The 14161-nt window shown below is 53.9% G+C and overlaps 1 protein-coding gene across 1 annotated transcript; it reads left to right on the top strand.

Annotated features, from left to right (window-relative positions):
* The first annotated feature begins 1732 nt into the window (after positions 1-1732).
* Positions 1733-14021, top strand: NFKBIE (NFKB inhibitor epsilon). Its single transcript, XM_054399097.1, has 6 exons — positions 1733-2064; positions 12042-12144; positions 12633-12864; positions 13037-13125; positions 13419-13667; positions 13956-14021. Exons 1-6 carry the CDS (start codon positions 1733-1735, stop codon positions 14019-14021), a joined length of 1071 nt encoding a protein of 356 aa, XP_054255072.1.
* The last annotated feature ends 140 nt before the right edge of the window (positions 14022-14161 follow it).

The following is a 14161-nucleotide window of genomic DNA, read 5'->3' as shown; positions in this document are numbered from 1 at the left end:
GTATGTTGCTGTAGTAACATCTAGTATGTTGCATCTAGTATGCAACTATTGGAAGATAGTTGATGGGTAACCTAGTAGCAGCTGGGTACAGAAAGCTGAAAGAGCAGAAATTCTCTGTGGGAGTCAGGAATGTCAGCTGCAGATGCACAAGGTGCCACTGCCAGGGTACAAGAGGGAGTGAAATGAATATATAAGCTCTGGAGAGAGCTGGTGAGATGAGGAAGAAGCTTATTTCTCTTAGCAGCTGTAGTCTCATAGACTGGCAGTGCCAGGGACACAACTGGCGATATGGAAACAGATCCTGAGCATGGGAGGAAAACTTATGAATGGAAGTTATTGACACCAATAGATACTTCCCCTGTCTGCCTCCTGCTGCCCTCACACTCCAAATCCTTTCTTCCTGCCTGGTCAGCGGCACCTTATATGTGAAGCTTGCCTGCAGGCAGGCTGTGGTTAAAGGCCCGGTGGCCGGTGCTGGGAGAGTGACGTAAATGCAAAGCAGCAGCAGCACCCCGGGAGGAGGAAGTCATTGGTGCTTGATGTGTGGCTTGTGTGAACTCTGTGCCATACCTACTGCCAAGCCAGGTAGCCACTCTTCCCAGGTGAACTCCCTTGCAGGTGTGTGGCACCAAGAGAACCTTCCCCTCCTGCTGGGCTGAACTGGAAAGACAGGTGGAGAGGCATGGCAAGCAATAAAAGCAACAAGTGAAATTGTTTTTAAAGTGTCTTCTGTATTCAGAGTTATCTAGGTTGTCTTTGGAGGAAATGCCAATGTTTCGGACACTGTAAAGTAACTAGATGAGATCATGAAGAACAGAACTGGATCATTTTGATGTTGGAAGGAGAGGACTGAAATGCAGCTTGGTCAGTCACTCATAGGCAAAAAGATAAGCTTTCATTTGAGGTGCTACTTTCAGCTTTCTTCTCTGTGTCATGGCTGCTCTTGTGTGAATCCTGGCAGCCACTCTAGACTTTGGGCTGTTTGCAACACAAAAAGGTGGTGAGAAGCAACTGGACCAGGTGACTTGTACAGCCAGCTGTAGTGATTACCTGACCTTTCCCGTTGCCTGAACTGGCAAGACAGACAAGACGGTGTTTCAGTGGGTGAAATGAGTTGAACCATGCACATGGAAAAAGCAAATATCTCGTTCGCACCTATCTCTGCTACCAGTAAGTGATATCCACCCTATCGTTTCTCACAGACCCTGTGGCTTCAGTCAACACCTGCACACGCAACGGCATCCTCACCCACACACCACCTGGTTTGACAAGGTCCCTCTCCCACTCCTGGAAACCTGCCTACTGTTTAAAGAACCCAAACAAGCAAGGCAGGGGAGGAGGCAGTTCCAGGACACACCAGCTCGTACTCCCTGGCAGAGTGGCCGTCCGCCCTGCCCCCCTCAGGCTGCTGGACCTCGCCCACAACGGGGTTTTCTCCCTCCTACTGCTCCCGCTACTGGACAAAGCAGAGGAGGAGAGGCACTCAGCTCTATAGAGAGTGCGAGGCGTGGGGGTGTGTGCCGGGGGCGGGGGGATGTGCCGGGGCGGGGCGGCAGTAGGGGGGAATCCCGGGCGGGCGGTGCTGGGCGCGGCTGACTCAGCGCGGGCAGGAGGAGGAGGAGCCGTCGCGGAGCCTTTGCGCAGGGCACCTCTGGCTGGCTTTCCGGCCATGAGACCCCCGACACTGAGGCCGGGCTTGGGGCTGCGGCTAGCGGGCTGTGGGCGCTGAGCGATGTCGCGGATGGCGGGCGGCGACTGCCGCAAGGAAGCGGCGGGCTGGGAGGGCGAGGATGGGCAGTGTGACTCGGGCATCGAGTCACTGCGCTCGCTGCCGGGCGGGAGGGACACCCCTGCTGCCGCTGTCGAGACACCTCCCGCCGCCGAGACCGAGACCCTCGCCGAGACTGCGGAGGAGCGGCTGGACTCTAGCTACGGCTCCGGCGCCCTTCCCGAGCCTCTGCCCGGGCCGCCGGCCGCCTGCCGCGCCGAGGAGCCGCCGCCGTCCGAGGGGCTCAGCCGGCAGCAGCTGGAGGCCCTCACCTATCTTTCAGAGGACGGAGACACGTGAGTGACCCTGGCCCCGGCTCTCCCTCTTCCCCGGGGGCGGCTGGCGAGCATCGAACCCCGCCAACCGCGGACTTGGTCCCTCTCACCCCGCCGGTGGCGAGGAGCCGGTGCTTGGAGATAAGCTATGCTTTATCTGCGCTGGTCTCCAGCCCTTTCCCGAGGAGCTCTCGTCCATCCGGCCTTGAAGGACTCCACAGGCGCTCGTCCCAAAAGCCTCCGGTGTTGCGTTGCACATGGATGCATGGTTTGGGTGGGTGACTAGTGAGGGATCCGAGCCAGGTCCAGCAGAGAGAGGCAGCCCAGGCAATGCAGCCAGAGAGCCGACCTGCTGTAGGAAGCCCATCTCGAATGGAAGCTGGCCACCGATACTGCTCAGCCAAGCAACCCAAGAGTTGTTTGTTCTTAGGTGGAGATGGCCTTGCTTTGCCAGCCTGCTTGCACAGCCATAACTCCCAGCAGAGTTGCAACACACAGCCCATTATGGGGCTACCCTCCTCAGCCTCTGTGACAGAGATGAGTGTTTCTGTTAATGAGAGGAGGCTTCCCACATCTGTAATACTCTCTTAAGGGCAGAGACATCATGCTGGTTTGGCTTCTAGTAACTTCCTTCAGCTATTCACAGTGTTTTCCTGTTGTACATTCCCTCAGTGGAAGGTTTTCTTCATGCGTGCACACACAGAACATGAGTGAAGTCTGCTCACAGCTGAGAAGGGCAAAGGCTTTTACCCCAAATCCAGGCTGGAGTTTAACACTGAGTAATGGTGCAGAAAGAAGAGAAACTAAGAGGCACTGACATGAGCAAGCAAGTGTCTTCAGTAGTAGGAGCAGCAAGAAGTCTCTGTCCTTGCCTGGCATAGTGCAATTTCTTCTCTGGAGACTTTCAAAACCTGCCTGCATGCATTCCTGTGCAGCCTGTCCTAGCTGATCCTGCTCTGGCAAGGGGGTTGGACTCGATCTCTGGAGGTCCCTTCCAACCCCTAACATTCTGTGATCTTGTTCTGAGGCTGAAGACAAGCTGGGAGCCAGCCCAAGTGTTTACTTCCCAGTTTGGAAGGAGCCTGTGTATATGGGAATTAGTTCATTAATGTTCATTGTGGGATCTGCTTTGAGGATTGGCTGGATGTCTTGTGGCAAGGTTAGACTAAACCCAGCTTCCCACACTTTCCAGCCAGGCACCTACTTAGTGCTTTTTCTAGTCCTGTCCTATATACAGGCTTGCTCTGGGACTCCTCGGCATGGACGAACTTCATAACCTTTCCCAGCTGTAGTGTTAGAGCCAAGGTACTCATGGAGAGTGCCAGGAGTCTTTTAAGGTAGATCTCTGGAAGTTAATGCCTCAGAAAAGCCCACCAGGCCACTCCATTATGGTGTGCCAAGGGCTTCTTGCTGGCTCTTCTATAGTGAGCCAAACAGATACAGCTGCTTGGAGATGCTTTTGCTGCTTGGGTCTGTCTTGTAAGGTGCCTGAGCCCTTTGCTTGTCAAACTCGCTTGGAGAAACATAACACAAGCATCTAATTAACTCAGGAAACATTAGCAGTGGTGCCTTGCTTACTGTAGGCAGAAGAGGCTCCTGGAAAGCTCTCCAAACAGTTGCAGTTGCTCTTCATTTTTTTTCCTCACTGATAGTGCAGTTCAGAACAGGAAATCCGTAAAGAACGAGAGGGAGCAAAAAGTCTGCTGGTGATGCAGCTCATACGGCTCCAAGCTGGCCATGTCCTGGCATCTGCTCTCAGCACTTGGAAAAAACCCTATTCTTGTGGTTTGAGTGGTGAGGCTGTGGATTTCTGTTTCTGCTATTCCTGTCTCTCTTCCTGACACTGTGGCAGAGGTAGGCGGCATTTATATTTAGAAATGCTGAACATCCACTGCTTGGTTGATGCAAATGAGCACTGTGAGCAGCCAGCGACTCACTGAGCTGCCACCAGTTTCATATGCAAAACCAAGTCCAGGCTGATAGTAATGCTGAATTCTGTGGAACCATTTCTCATCTAGTGGCAGAAGGTCTTGGGAGAAAAGGGATTGGATGGCCACAGGCTACAGCCCTTTCATCCAGCCAGACAAACCCATTGCGGCCTTTTCCTCTCTTTCACTAGCACATTTTATGGTGAGCTTTGCCTGAGTGCCTGCTGCAAAACAGCTCCAGGATGAGAATTTAAATCACACTATGGTTATATTTCATTATATTTCAGAAGATTTGGGCAACAGCACTTTCCTGTAATTGTAATTCTGAAAATACAAAAAGTTCGGGAGTTTTGGCCAGCTAGTTCCTGTTTCCCCAGATGCCCTGGCTGGTAATAAGTGGAGAGGAGCACCAGGCTCACCCTAAATGCTGGCAAAAGTCTTGGCTCTCCATCTGACAAATATCTTGTCTGTCCATAGTTTCTCTAGCTTGCCCACCCTTCTTGCTGTATGCTTTTGAGGGGGCTGTGTTTTTCAGCCTGATGCTTGTGGGGAAGTAAAGGAAGTGGAGACACAGGAAAGGAGCACACGCTTGGGCAATTGGAGCATCAGCAGGATCCTCCTTGGGTACCTTCCTGCCCACCTCTGTGGGAGAGCATTAACCCAGGCAGGAAGAAGCAATGGGACTAAAACTGACTCTTCCCTCCCTCAAAATTAGGAGTCCTGCTTCTGCAAGAAGGAAATTGGGCAACAGGGGAGATGTGGGTGTGATGGTCAGTGAAACGTGTGGGTACCGTCTTCCAAGAATCATTGCCCAAGTGTCAGCCCTCCCCATGCCTTTCCAGTGTCACTGGCAGCCCCTCTGCCTTGAAGTTGGAGCTGCACTGGACTTCAGTCCTCGAGTGAGAGCTGGTGGTCAAGGGTGAGGAATGGGGCGACAGGCAGAGGATGACAGTTGTGCTTAGGGCAGTGATACGTATCCTGCTTATTCTGCAGGTGGGTAGAGAGCAAGTCCTGTGTGCTTAAGCAGCCTCCTCCAAGCATCTGTCTTTATCTCATGCTCCTCCAAGCGTTTGTGTTTTCCTTGTAAACCAGCTCCTCTTCTGCTGAATTGAATCCTAATGGGAGTACTCCGGGTGGAAGTGAAGGGCTTTCCAGCTGCAGACATGGCTAGCTCTGAGCAGGCTGCAGGCATCTTTATCACTGTGCCCTGGCTTCTGGCCAAGCTCAGGCTTTGTTAGGATTCACTAAGGAAACCCCTTCCTTCCCAGCCTTGCCAGGCAGATGCATGAGTACAGTATCCTGGGAAAGGGGTGAGTGTAGGATCAGCTCCTTCAGAGTGGGATGGGTCTGCTGAAATTGCCTTTTGTATTTTAGCACAAGGGAAAACCTCTCTGTTCGCTTTGGCATATGGCAGCGTCTGTCACCTCTGGAGAGGCAAGGTTGATTCATCAGTGTGGGAAATTAGGCAGAGCTTCCTTTCTCTAGAACCATATATTCTATCTTAAACTTAAAATGTTTTGCTTTCTGCCCATACTGGTCTTTGTACCTGATGCCATGGTGATGGGTCCCTTGGGCAGCTGGGTAGAGCACATGCAGTCTTGCTCTGGCCCTCTGGCTGTGTGGTGATGCAAAAGCCACCCTTCATGCACACTGTCTTCTGCATGGGGCCCTACATGCAAAGCAGCACAGCTTGTTTGCAAGGGTAAGGGTTGGGAGACCCCAGCTCAATCACAAGAGAGCGATCTCAGCCTCCACATGTAGAAAATAGAACTGAGTGTTTTTTGGTTTCTGGCAGGGAAAGAGGGAGGGGAGCAGAGGAAGCCTGACTTCCTCCTTCCATCAGAGACAAGTGCTGCCCCATCTCCTGATAAGAAATCACGTGCCAGTGACTTGTGGGCTGAGATGCCCTAACAAGGGCTTCGGAACAGTTAATTGAGTAGAGTTGGGGCCATGTGGAAGCTGATGTTCTGAGCTTTCCTCCCTGTGATAGAAACAAAGGAGCTTTCCCTGCTGAGCTCTCACCTATGTGAGTAGGCACAGCACAAAGGCTCATCTAGGAGCCACTTCTAATGGTTGTTGATCAGCATATGGTTGTACCCAACTCCTGTAGCCCTGTGCTAGGGATATTCCCCATGCAAGGAATAGGTGTTGTCCCCATTTAGGCTGCCAGTTCTGGTGTAGCTGCTTGCTTGGTGCTTGCCCTGATGTAGAGTGGTGTTGCTGAACCTCCATACCCATGGATCCCAGTGTGTGCCTGGGGGAACACTCAGCATGTGAGAGCAAAGGGAAATGACTAAGAAAGAAGGAAAAGGAAGCAGAAGACTAGAGAGCTACAGTTTTAGAAAGATTAAAGAGAGAGAGCCCACCTGTGTGCTGGTTGGGCTGGGAGTCCCCCTGCCCAGCTGTTGCTGGCTCCCCAGCAGAGGATGGCCATAGTGAATGGGAAGCAGAGATGCTCCTGATTTTTCCAGGGGGGCTTTAGTCCAGCTTCTTGTGCCTGGACTCTTGGCTCTTCTTTGTACATGCTCAGGAGTTTGGTGAGCTGGAGGGGAGGGCTTGGTGCTCCTCCAAGTGATGACAGGCAGCTTTGCATGGGCTCCTTTAGGATACCTTAGAAGTTGCTGGCTGCCACAGGAGTCACACACGTAGAGCCTTGATGTGAGATGGGTGAGTCCTGGCAGCCCTATGAGACTGTGCAGGCATGAAGATTTTTTTTTTTCCCCCCATTCAGATGACATCAGCCTGGCCTGGAGGAAGTTTCTTCAGACTTTCCGCCTTGGAGCTGGGGAGGGGCACAGGGAACTTCAGCACACAGGAAGGGAAAGAATGGCTGGAAATTTCCATGTCCTGAGATGTAGAAGACTGATGCCTGAGAGTAACAGATTAGTCGAGGTGGGAAGGGAGAGGCTTGAGCTCTGCTAAATTAACAAAGAGAGTTTTGACTTTCGTTGTTGTTTTGTTTTTTTAAATTTTATTTTAAAATACAATATAGGTAAAAGAGGATTCAGATGTGACTCTTTAGAAAGAGAGGCTGTGGGATCTGAGCTCTAAGAGTGGCTACTGGGTGCCTCTCAGTGAGCTGCTTGGGATGTTCTATGCATCCCAGAGATGGGTAAGCCCCTCTGACTGGGGCAGATGCAGGGCTGAAGCGGAGTGCTGATATACCCTAGACCCACAGCTAGTGCCTCATTGAAAGAAAATCCTGAGGCAGTGAGGACATATGTGAAGCTTTAAACGTCTGGTAGGGTGTATGGTACAGGTTCTGGCAAAGCCCAGGCACTGTTCTCTTGTAAGAGGCTATTCTGACTTCAAGGTATCTCTATGTGTAAAGAAACTATGAGAGAATGTGTTTGCCTCCTGATGAGTGAGAATCCAAATTTGTTCCATTTGAACTGGAGTTGCTGCTTTTATTGCAGTGGTTCGTCTTGCTTCTCATCCTGCGACTGGGCCGTCCTGGGATGGGCTGACCTGCTTTCTGGCTTGGCCCATCCCTGCAGTGATGGTAGTGTGGGACAGATACCTCATCTTGTATGGAGCATTCTACTTACACTTGATATTTTGTGCTTCTGCAATACCAGACCCACCAGCTGCTCAGAAATGGAGCAAAACACTCAAATACATGGGTGCAGAGTCCAGAGGATATGAGGCCGGGGGTACTGTATGTAAGTGAATGGGGCACCTTCATCTCCCCACCTCCTCCTCTGCCACTTCACTGAAAAATGAGGTGTTCACAGCCATCTTGTTTTCCCAACAGTCAGCCCCCCGCATCCCTCATTTACTAGCACCCAGACCAGACACTCTGCAGAGCACCACAGGAAAAGTGGAGGCTGTCAACGCTGCTTGCCCATTGCTCCCACACCTCCCTTTGGCCCCAGAAGCAGCAGGCTGGGAAGCAGGTGCTGCCAAGGCTGGAGACTGGAGGCTGAACCCATTGGCTGAAGGGGCTTTGCCCAGGGAAAGAGAGAAGAAACCTGCAGAATAGGAGAACCAGGGTGGAAGCAAAGAACAAGGGTAAGCCCACAGCTTGCTGGGATCTGCTGCTTCCCTGGAGCTGCCAGAGGGCAACAGCTTTATGGAGCCAAATAGCTCCATGAGGAGGAATGGACCCAGGCTGGGCTGTTGGAGGGCTGCAGGGCAGGATGGAGCTGTGCTTGCTGAGCCTACTGGCAGAGCTTTATGTTGGTGGCTGAGGAAGTGGTTAGCAGTGCATATTATGGGGCTGGAACAGGAGAGCAGGGTAAGCGTGGAATTCCCCTGCTGTTTTCCTCTGCTTTCTATTGCTTCTGGGGCCATTTCCTCCCCCTCTGCAAATTGTTTGCATGATTTCCTACTGCTCCACTCATCCAAAATAAGGAGCCAGGAGCGAACAGTTCCCTCAAAATAAGGGAACTTATTTAGAGAGAGAGAAAAATTGTCAAAGCGCATTCTGCTGAATTCTGGATCCCTTGTCCTACGTGCTTCTGGGGTGAGATGGTGAAGAGAGAGGCTGCTTTGAAGACAAGGTGTCTTGCTCCACAAATGGGATGATCTGCATGGTCAATCTCTTTTCTAGTGGGAGGGAAGAGGATAGCCAGAGAACTAGATGGACTTTATCAGTTCAGCTTGCATGTCAGAGCTGGGTGTCACCCTTTCCTTGTTCTCCTGCCTCCAATTCTCAGGTGTGGACACTTTTCCTACCAGGTGCTTGAGGTCACTCAGTATGGAAATGGATGCTCTCATGTGCCTGAACTAGGACTGTCTTGGACATGGCATGTTCAGACCTTGAGACATCCCTAGGGACAGCTGTGACCCCTCTCCTCCAGGATTGTTATCTCTCAGGTGATGTGTAGATCTCTCTGTGTCCATGAGACCTTTGCAATTCAGAGCACTGGGTCTGATTGTGCCAGGATTGAGCTGGTGAGCAAGTGGAAAACCTGAGAATGAGCCCAGCAGTCTGTACTCCTAGGCTGGCCACATTTCCCCTGCCCACAAGGTCCACCATCCCCTATCCTTTCCAAAAGTCCCTGCTGGGCACTTGCCCCTGTAGGAGTGTAGTAAGGGAGGGAGTAGGCACACAGAGGAAGGCAGAGGAGATGCATGCAGGCAGCTGAAGGAAGGGCAAAGGTCTGGGAAGGGCAAGGGTCTGAGCACAGCAAGGTGGAGGGCTGCTTCTGGCAAAGGCATGGGACCACGGCTGGGTGAGGAGGGGTGTCTGGGAGCAAGCAGGTATCTCCGCATCACCGTGCCCTGGCCTCAGCTGTGAGCACTGTGTGCCAGCATGCAACAGCCTGTCAGCAGCTGGGTGGTGTGGCTGCCATGGCAGAGACAGAGGTGTGCTTACAGCCATGGCTGTAAGAAAGTGGAATTTGGCATGATACTTGTGCCTCAGGTCTTCTGAGCGTAGGAGGTTTCACGGCTTAGCAGGAGATGTTCGCAACTCCCGCTTGGCATCACGGCCTGTGGCACAGAGTGCTTTGGTGCACACGTGCTCTGGTGGGCTCATCCCAGCCCAGTGGCTTCTCCATGATTCCCCTGAGCTCTTGCAGCCTTTTCAGGAAGTTGAGGCCTGGCAGTGAGGAAAGAGGGGAAGGAATGCAGAAACAAAAGTACAGGAAGAGGCTGCCCCTAGGTGGAGAAGGAAGAGAGAAGTGGGGAAAGGAGTCCTTTGAAGCAGGTAAATCCCAGCTTTGAGGTGAAAGCCTGAGCTCTGGCTGGGTGAAGATGGTTCCCCATCACCTCTATGGCATAGGTATCCAAACTTGCTTGGTGCCAGCCCAGCTCTGAGTGGTTTTGCCACCTTGGCAACCTGCAAAGCCACCCAAACTAGGAAGAGTGAGGTGCCAATGGCAGCAGAGGGCTGTCTTGGGGTTTCCATCTCCCCATGGTGACTGCCTCACTCATCCCCACATGACAGTGCAGCATGGTGTGGGTTGTGGCAGAGGGGCCAGGGGGATTCCTGGGGATGCGGGGGCCAGCTTCAGCAGTGACCCCAGTCACTGCTCTCTCCCCCAGGAGCCCAGTGTGGCTCTGGAAAGTGAAAGCAGCAGAGGTTTAAAGTTCAAGCTGAATTGCCTTGGAAAGTCCCCCGTCTGACAGTCTGATCTCTGTCATACCTGAAGAAGGCAGATCCCACAGCCTCCTCCAGCACGTGGTGCCTGAGAATAAGTTTGGAGAAAGAGATGCTGTCCCTGCAAAAGGGCAAAGGACACACCAGAGCAGGTGCTGCCACATACCACGGGCCTAGTACCTGCATCATACCCAGGCTGGGGCCAGCAAGAGCCCACTGAGCAGAGGGGTATTTTTTCAGCTGGTCCCCCAGCTCTGCCCTTCACTCTTGCCCCCTGCTAGCCTAGCTTGAGCTCCTTGTCTATGCCCCTGTCCCACGGTGTTCCAACAGCAGCCAGACCCTGCCCATGAAGCCACTAAGCCCTGGCTTGCAGCCCCCTCCCCCAGGGAGTGCTGGTGGTGAGGGGCAGTGCAGAGGCAAACATAGGTGCCTTCTCCTTCCAGCAGGGAATTCCCTGCCATGGAGGGACCCAGGACATCCCTGGAGATGCAGTGTCTTCAGGCCCAGCCTCTGAAGGAGGAACTGGCATTGTTTAATTGACAAAAATGGGGTGCAGCTGAGAATGCCTGGGGTCCTGGTTGCTGGCTCAACCCTCTGACAGTCTTTGGGAGGATGTGGATTAAGGACATTCTGGGGGACTGACCCCTGGGCTTCTCAGCACATTCATGTTGCCCCTGCAGCTGGGGAGAAGGCGGACCCAGCCCTGAGGCTCTGCAGCAATATTTTAAGGACAGGTCTTGGCTTCCCATCTGCAGAAGGATGCTGTCCACCCCTCACATTACAGGTGACATCCCAAAACTGTCTGTGTGGGGTGTCTTGCCAGGGCTGGCACAGCTCTCACCCTTCATCCTCAGCCCTGCCTGCCTCCCCCAGCTAGTGTGGGTGGCAAGAGCCCATTTAAAGCCCAGCCTTCATTTTGGAGCTGATTTCTGCCAGAGATAAAATCCTACCCAGGGGCCCAAGTGCAGTGTTGAAGAGGTGGCAGGAGGCTCAGCTCATGCTCTGCAGAGTGGAAACTGCTGCCTGCTCCTTGCTGCTGCCCACCATGGCTGGGGCTGGCCCAGGGTGTCTGCCTGGGGGGGGGCAGGAAGGGACTGTGGCAGGGGGCCAGTCTGTCTTCACAGGACAGCCTTGGAGTGTAGGAGGTCATCAGAAGGGACTGGAAATTCCCCCTCAGCTCAGCCTCCATCGTGCTCTCACTTTTGTAGTGACTGCACTGGGAGCCGTCATCAGACGTGGCTAGGAATAAAACCTCTGCCTGGGCTGGGGGATGCTGGACTGTGAGGCCACCGAATGGCTGTAGAGGCCACAGTTCTGAGGACCAGGGCTCCCTGCTGGCCACCAAGCTCCAATGGCTGCACCTCTGGTGCCCCACTGCTGTGGTGGGCTGCGTGCCAGCCCTGTCATGGCAGTGCTGAAAGGAAAGGATGTGGAGGGGAAGAAGAGGAAATTGGTGTGAGCCAACAGATTGGCTGGCATGGAGACTGTGCCATGCAGGTGATGGGGTCTTGCCTGGTTTTGGCTTCCTGCCTTCATGGAAGGGAAAGCAGAAGTGCAGTGTGCAGCCAGCAGCAGGGAACTGGAAATCCCCAGGCAGCTGCCGGAGCATAGAACTCCTTCCACGGCTGCCAGACTTGGTCCTTGGACTCTGTAAAATGCATCCCAGGCTCTTTGGACCTGCACCAGTGGGAGGCCTGGCTTTGGGCAGTGCTGAGTCCAAGCCCTGCAGATGCTGTGAGGCCTGAGGGAGAACCCTGCAGTGCTTAGTGGGGAGGCAGGAGGGTCTGTTCCCCCTGGGGATTAAAGTGAAGGACTGCCTTCAGGCCATGTTCCTGCCTTGCCCTGCTGCTGAGCTTCCCCAGGGAGAGGGCAAGATGGAGAAGCTCTGAGCTGGTGGGAAGAGGACTGTGGGAGGTGAGGAGCTTATTCCTCCATCCAGCAGTGGAGGTAGCTCTACTCCTAAGCGTGGGACTTGGAGCTCAATTTCCTTTTTCACTGTCCCATTCCCTTTATCCCCTCTGTAGGTTGGTTCACCTGGCCATTATTCACTGTGTCCCAGCTGTAGCACTCTGCTGCATCGCTCAACTGCCCAGAGAGGTGCTGGAGATCCAAAATGATCTTTTCCAGGTATGTGGACATGATAGACAAGATGGGAGGAAGGCAGGTGCCACAGGCTGCTCCCTGGATAGATGCCTAATCCATTTGATCGTTCCCCAGGACCATCTACCTGCTTCCTCCAAAGAGTGGCGAAGGCCACTTTTCAGGGAGAAGAAGGGCATGGGAGATTCCCTGAGAGAGGTGACTGCTCCCAGCACTGAAGGGCAAAAGGGTCGTTTGTGAGGGCCCAGGATGTCACAGCCCCAGAGGGTAGAGCAGGCACAGCTTGAAGGTTATCTACCCTGTCCCCTCAGGTGATCCCTGTGCTGAGGTGCAGGGAGCAGCAAGCTGTTTGCACTCCCCAGTGCCAGCCACTCATAACCCTGGGAAAGGGACAGGTTCCTGCGCAGCAGCTGGTGCCACCAAGTCGGCTCCTGTAGACTGGTGTGGCTCATCACGCCTTGTGTCCAGTGGGGCATCCCCCACTTTCCTAATTTCAGTCCTCATCTCCTCTCTAGACCCCGCTTCACCTTGCTGTGTACCTGGAGCAGCCCAGCGTGATCCAGGCGCTGATCCACAAGGGAGTGAACCCTGGGCTGCAGGACCGCAATGGCAACACTCCTCTGCACCTGGCCTGTGAGCAGCAGCACCTGCACTGTGCTCAGCAGCTTTTGCAGGGCACAGCCCCACCAGAGGGTACAGCTCAGCCCCCTGGGTACCACCAGGACCTGCAGCTCCAGAACTGGCAAGGTGAGACCTGGGGGGTGGTTCAATGCAGAGTTGGTGTTCAGGGTGGTGCAGAGACCATGTATCGTGTATGCAGGGATCTGGGAGCACAGCAGAGCATGCATGGAGCTGGGGTTGGCATGCCTTGGGCTGGTCAGGGCTGAATGTGGTGCTCTCTTCTGCCTCCCCACCCCAGGCTTGGCTTGTCTGCACATCAGCACCTTGAAGGGGAACATACAGATGATGTCTCTGTTGCTGGAGAGTGGTGCCTACATCGATGTTCAAGTAAGACCAGGGGCATGGCGAGTTGTTTGGGTGATGTTGGGCCCAGTGTGTGGCTCCCTTGGGGCACTCCCTCTGGCCTTTGGGCAGGCAGTGCTGGGTGGTGGCAGGATTGCTGTGGGGCTTTGAGGCATGGAACTTTGAAGGGGAAGAGAGGAAAGGTCCATGTGGAGCTGTTGGGTGCTATGACTGCAGTCAAAATGGGGACTGCACCCTGTCAACAGGGTGTGGGTGGGTGCTGCAGGGCCCATCTGAGGGGACTCTGCAGCCATGCCCTTGTGGTCGGCGGGTTGCAGGAAGGCACAAGCGGGAAGACACCATTGCACCTGGCCGTGGAGTGTCACAACCACAAGGCTGTCCAGTTCCTGCTGCACAATGGGGCGTATGTAGATGCCCAGATGTACAACGGGTGCACCCCGCTCCACTTGGCCGTGGGCCGCAAGGATGCTGCCATCGCTGCCATCCTCTCCAACTCCGGAGCTGACACCCTGTTGAGGAACATGGAGAACGAGACAGCTCAAGACCTGGCTGATGGCAATGATGATGTGAGTCTGAGGGGGGAGGCCTGTGGTTCTGCAAGTGTGTTGAGAGGTGCAGGAGTTGGACAATTTAGGTGGAGCTCTGAAAAGGAGTTTCTAAGCTGTGGCCATCCTCCCTGATAGCATGCAGGCTCTGGGGGTCTGTGAGGTGACTGCCTGTTGCCTTGAGCCTTAGGGAAAGCCCAGACAGGGTTCCTTGGCACTATCTTGGGGAAGTGGGAGGCTTCAAGGCTGGGAAGGAATATTTGAGCCTCTACCTGAGCCTGATGGAGACATGACCCTTGGCCTTTGCAGATCCTTGCACTGCTGCCCTTTGATGACCTGAAGATTTCGGGGAAGCCTGTTGTGTGCACTGAATGAGTGGCTGGATTCCTTTGGCCCATCAAGCTGCCTCCTTGCTCTGAACTGCTGCCCACTGGGACCTTGCCTGCCTGCAATTCAGTGGGAGCAGAGCTACTTTGGAAGACTTATCCTTCCTTCTCTTTGGAAAAGTTTTGTTG

Source organism: Indicator indicator, chromosome 2 (genome assembly GCF_027791375.1).
Source record: "Indicator indicator isolate 239-I01 chromosome 2, UM_Iind_1.1, whole genome shotgun sequence".
NCBI lineage: Eukaryota > Metazoa > Chordata > Aves > Piciformes > Indicatoridae > Indicator > Indicator indicator.
This window is presented reverse-complemented; position numbering and strand designations above follow the sequence as displayed.

Bases quoted from the DNA above. Each gene is read 5' to 3' on its own strand.
- NFKBIE (XM_054399097.1), top strand. From the start codon at position 1,733: ATGTCGCGGATGGCGGGCGGCGACTGCCGCAAGGAAGCGGCGGGCTGG. The intron at 2,065-12,041 runs GTGAGTGACCCT...TCCCCTCTGTAG, and splicing joins CTTTCAGAGGACGGAGACAC to GTTGGTTCACCTGGCCATTA. The intron at 12,865-13,036 runs GTGAGACCTGGG...TCCCCACCCCAG, and splicing joins GCAGCTCCAGAACTGGCAAG to GCTTGGCTTGTCTGCACATC.